The 5,094-nt window shown below is 41.4% G+C and overlaps 1 protein-coding gene across 1 annotated transcript; it reads right to left on the bottom strand.

Moving 5' to 3' along the window:
- Window positions 1–3,299: 3,299 nt before the first annotated feature.
- On the bottom strand, window positions 3,300–4,668 carry LOC121394181 (phosphatidylglycerol--prolipoprotein diacylglyceryl transferase-like). The gene is made up of 4 exons (XM_041564399.1): window positions 4,386–4,668; window positions 4,029–4,135; window positions 3,851–3,921; window positions 3,300–3,494 (listed from the first exon to the last, which is right to left on the bottom strand). The coding sequence occupies exons 1-4, from the start codon at window positions 4,591–4,593 to the stop codon at window positions 3,386–3,388; spliced, it is 495 nt and encodes a 164-aa protein (XP_041420333.1). The 5' UTR covers window positions 4,594–4,668; the 3' UTR covers window positions 3,300–3,385.
- Between the last annotated feature and the right edge of the window lie 426 nt (window positions 4,669–5,094).

The raw sequence follows: 5,094 nt of genomic DNA, 5'->3' as shown, positions 1-5,094 counted from the left end.
CAAATGAAAAAGGGAAGCAGGGTGAGGGAAACAGAGAAGGATATGGCAACATACACACAAGCACCTTTAAGCCGCAAGGTGAATGCTGCATTCCTCTCCATTCCGTTGGATTCCCTGCAACCTGCAGGCCTGACCTCTGCAGTCTGAGGGATGGAGTGAAGAGGAATGAAGGGTCTACCCGCGTGGCTTATGGGTGCTTCTGTGTATAAAACATTTTGGTTGAAGGGGAGGCACTGCTGGTTGTACTGTGGGTGGCTTTAAAGGGAGGTACCACTGGTGGGACTATGGTGGGTGGCAGGGAAATACAGGTGGTATTGCATTGTGACAGAAGGAGAAGCTTTGTTGGTGAGGCTGTGATCAATGGAGGAGAAGGCACTTCTGATGGAATTGGGGTACTCTTACTTGGTGGAGCTGTCAGTTGGTACCTTTTCTGAACACCAGCCTGCAAAATCCAAACAAAATAATTTCGAACTTAATCCACATATTTTTTAATTTAGCAAGTGCTATTCCTACAGAAACCCTTTAACAGGTTAAGCAAAATAAAAATATTGACCGAGCATGGTTGCTACCTTTCCCAAAATTCTGTGATTTTGATGAAAGTTGCAAATCACGGTTTCCCATGTATTTTTAAGCCACATGCACATTCGTGATTTCTGACTTTTGGGGGAAATCTATGGTGGTGTTCTTCCAAAATGATAGAGATACACATCCTATTGGTTTCTCTGGCAACTCCACAGGAAATAATATTTTTTGATTATTGGCTCTACTGCTTTAAAAATCTCTACTGCTTTAATGGATCATCCCAATATTTCTATAGAATCCCCTTCTCCTTGCATATGCCTGCTACCCATAACCATCTTTATAAGTGCCCCTGCACCCATAACTCAAGGAAATCTAATGACAGGCATTTCTTGTTCTGATTTGTTCTTCATGGCTTTTCCTTACCCATCATCCCCTTTGGATTTAAAATGCTGCATATTCAAAGTCCTGAAAGGCTTCATCGATCTGGCTTGCCATTTCAGCAGGGGGTCCTTTGGGCTGGGTCAGATTCACTGACAGGTTGGTATATTCGTCATCAAAATACCCCACATCCTCTGGTCCGTTTAGGCTGGGTATGAACGGAGCTACTGCTGTCCTCTCGATGATGTCATCCCAGACAATGCCCTGCAAAATAGAAACCGTAACAAATGCTCGTTATCAGAGGTTTTTCAGAAAGTGGGAACTTACGGCCATGATTAAAAGCTGAGGATATAAAAAGGACTGTATCTCTCAGATAATATTCAAAGGTATAGCCCAGCAGATCCTTGAATTATTTGGACAATTTGAACAGGGGACTTACATTAAAGAATGGATGCTCTGCTACATCAGCAGCATTCCCTGGGGTAGAACCCAGCCTCTCCTCAGGATTCTTCTTCAGCAGCTACAAGAACAGAAAATAGCAGTTACACCTACAGAATATTTGGGGAAACTCAAGAGAATTAGAAAGTGGTCAGTGATTGTAATAAAGTGAAAGGTCAGCGCTTACCTCTGATATGAAGCTCAAGGCTTCAGGGTCCAGGGTTGAGGGGTAGTGTGGTTCATCCTCAACAATGCAGTCGTATAGAAAGTCCCTGTCGTATCCAGTGAAGGGTTTCTGAAATGTTTCATGAGTGTTTATTAGAAGTCCTGATAAATATATATTTCTGGAAATATTTAGTTACTTCCCCCTGTAACTGGCCAGTGGCAATTTCTGCTTACCGTCCCGAGGAGCATCTCATAAACGATGACGCCAAGAGCCCACCAGTCGACTGCTCTTGTGTACGCCTCCTCCATCACGACTTCCGGTGCCATATAAGCCGGACTACCAACCATGGTGTTGGTGCGGTCTCCATATCCGATGCCTTGATTAAAAAAAAAATAATTGTTAGTGAGTTTTATGAAGACATTTATGCCAGTGAATGCCCTACATGAGTCCTCTTTGCCCTGTGTAATAATACAAGGTGTCCCTTACCAGTTTTGCCCATCCCAAAATCGGCGATCTTGATGTAGCCGTCTTGATCCACAAGGAGATTCCCAGGCTTTAAATCTCTGTTTTGAAAAAAAGCAGATATTAGGACACATTAAAACTGCTGTGAAATAGCTGAGCCATAAACCAAGCAGAAAGGGTTCTGACTTCTATTTCCTTCCCTTATTTTTCCAAGTAGTTACTTTCAACCTGTAACTGCTACTAAATTGCAACAGCTACAAACCCCCAGTTGTATTCACTACTAAAGGTAGCTACCCCTTTATTAATTCTTACCTGTGTATGACATCCTTGGTGTGTATTCCTTCTAGACCAAGGGTAATACATGCAGCATAGAACCTGCAAGGTTAAGGAAATTTATTAGGTCATTATATGGTGCATTCATATAGGAATCTTAATATTTAGTGCAGCATAAACCCAAATATCCACCTACTTACTTGGCTCTCTCTAGGTCAAAGTGCTTGTTCCTCATCAGGTGTGTTCTTAAACTGCCTCCTGCCACAAACTCCATGATGAAAAACAGCTGGTTCTTCGTGCTGAAGGTGGCGTATAAATCCACTATAAAACTGTGTGGATTTACTAACTGCCCAATCTGTTTTTCTGCTAAAATGCTGAAAGATAGAAAAGTAAATGAGTCCGGCATAGAGTAAAATATAATGGGAACAAAAGCAACTGGGTGAAAGGAAGGGAAGTGAAAGAAAATGATATAAAATAGAAAAGATTGTGAGACAGAAAGTGACTGCTACATAAAGGCAAAATGGGAGGCCTATCAGATTATGGGATCATTTTCCATGAACTCACTGTTCTATATCATCGGTGGAGTCGATGTTGTCCTTCTTGAGCACTTTAATGGCACAGTAGATGCTTGCCGGAAGATACTCTACCAGTATAACCTGGAATAACAAAGTGAGTTTAGTGTCATTGTTACCCTGTATGTGCTGCTAAATAGCCAAGTCCTAATTAGAGACTAAATCAATTACCTTGCCGAAGCTTCCCCTGCCTAGAACCTTAATCCGGCGAAAGTCCTTTGCCGTAAAACTGGTGAACTGCAGCTCTCTGAAAGGGAATGAACAGGAATTGTGTTGTTTATGCAATGTGAAATACAATGATAGATATATAATTATATCTTGTATTGAGGATTTCTCTTACTGTGTGCTTTCAGCCTCTTCTAATGTTATTTCTTCTGCCTGAGAATCCTCTGGAATGGAGCTGTAATCCCCCGGATGAGGGCCCTGTGATCTTTCTTCTTCATTCTCTGCTTCTTCATTGTCTGGAACTTCACTGTTGGGATCAGGTAATTGAGGTAAAATATCATTATAATAAAAGTGTAATGTTTATAGAAGAAAGCAGGCTAAACTGCGGCCTTGCGTGTAAACTGTGATCTCACCTTTCTTCCTCGTTCTCAGGCTGTTCTTGCACTGGATGTTCTTCAACAACTGCTTCTTTTGCCTCTTCCTCTGCCTCCTCATTGATGTCGTTTGCAGGTAAGTCACTGTATGTATAATACAAGTTAGTGTTCATTCCAATTCATTCTTTCCCTTAGCGAATGATTAGCTGCAATCTACCCTATTGGTTCCCTTAGCAGATACACCCTCCATAATCATCAATACTACCCCCATCCATAATTCTTAGCTGGCACTGTGCTACTGAATTATTTATTGTGGAACATCCCAGCCAAATGCAGGTGCATCTTACCACCTGCCCTCTTTTGTTGCCAATAATTTAATCTTCTGGTATTTTACATTCATTAGAATAATAATCCAGTTGTTAGATAGATTTTATCTAAATGGATGAAAGTATGGGGTAGGGATTTAATCTGACCTCTAATAAACTCCAAAAAAGCCTTACCTGTCAGATGGCTCTTCGGGCGGCTGTTCTGTCTCTGGAACAGGTTCCTCAGATGATTCGTGATGTTGATGCTGCAAACAAGGAACAATTGGGCAATTAATGAATGTGGCATTACATGGATATGATAATGGTAATGTTTGTGTCCAAGAAATCAATGGCATCAGTGTAATATACTCACTTGGGAAGTATCACTGGCAGGTTCTGAAATGACCTGAACCTCAGGCGCAGTGATCTCTCTTGCTTGGATGTTTACCCCGGTGTCACTGGTATTCTCCGGTACTGCATCTGAAAACATAGCAAATATAAGGATTTTCAAATACAAAACCATTCTTGAACCTAAGGCCTGTTTGTTGATTTGTCAAGATGATTTAAATGATTATTTTAAAATATTCTTTCAAAAGCTATAAACGTCATCTATAGTCTTGTGGGGCTCAGTGTAATGTCCATGAAGAAGGTAGTGGGTGCGATGCTATGATGACTCTCATGCTCCCCATATAATGTCAACAGGAAAAAGCAAGAGACTGTTATATCTCACCTGGAGCATTCTCTGCTTCCCTCTGAGCTATATCCTCATTGAGCTTGAGGAGAGCGGAGTAAAGGGCTTTCACCTTCTTCTCACTGCTCGTCCTCAGCTTCTTCACCTGGGCTTTGGTCTGTCTGTCCTTGGTGACACGGTACAGCTTTTCTGCCCCTGCTGCTATCCTCATCTCCTTCTGGATGTCTCTCAGCAGCTCCTGCTTCATACCTAAAAGGGAAATACTTACCCTCGGCACACAAGCATCAAAAGACTGATTGATGTCAACAGTCTATAGAGAATGGGGGGAAAAAAATGTTTAAGTGCGATACATGCTCCCACACTATAGTGAATATTGAACAATTAAATATATTTTTGAATAACATCAGAAAAATATAACAGCTGTTTGTCATACAGGTTTACGAAATATTTATTGTAAGCTTAGGAATTTCTCTTTTGTAGTGATAATTCCCCTTTATATGTGCTGGCAAGGCCTCTAGTAATCAGTCATGAAACAACAACTTTACATTTCCGTCTGCCTTACCTCAGTATGCCGGCGTCGATGCAAGATTTTGCACAGTTTGGCGCCCATCTTGATGCTCCTGTATCAGGAAAAAAAGGTTGGTATAAGTCACTTCTTTAGTGGAGATAACGAATACAACTGTAGCTGCTGGTAAATGACAAGCTCTGTAACTTCGCCACTACACATATTAACAATGACCCGCAGAAG

This window comes from Xenopus laevis, chromosome 5S, assembly GCF_017654675.1.
Source record: "Xenopus laevis strain J_2021 chromosome 5S, Xenopus_laevis_v10.1, whole genome shotgun sequence".
NCBI lineage: Eukaryota > Metazoa > Chordata > Amphibia > Anura > Pipidae > Xenopus > Xenopus laevis.
Note: the sequence above shows the minus strand (reverse complement) of the source record. Positions and strands in the feature narration are given on the sequence as shown.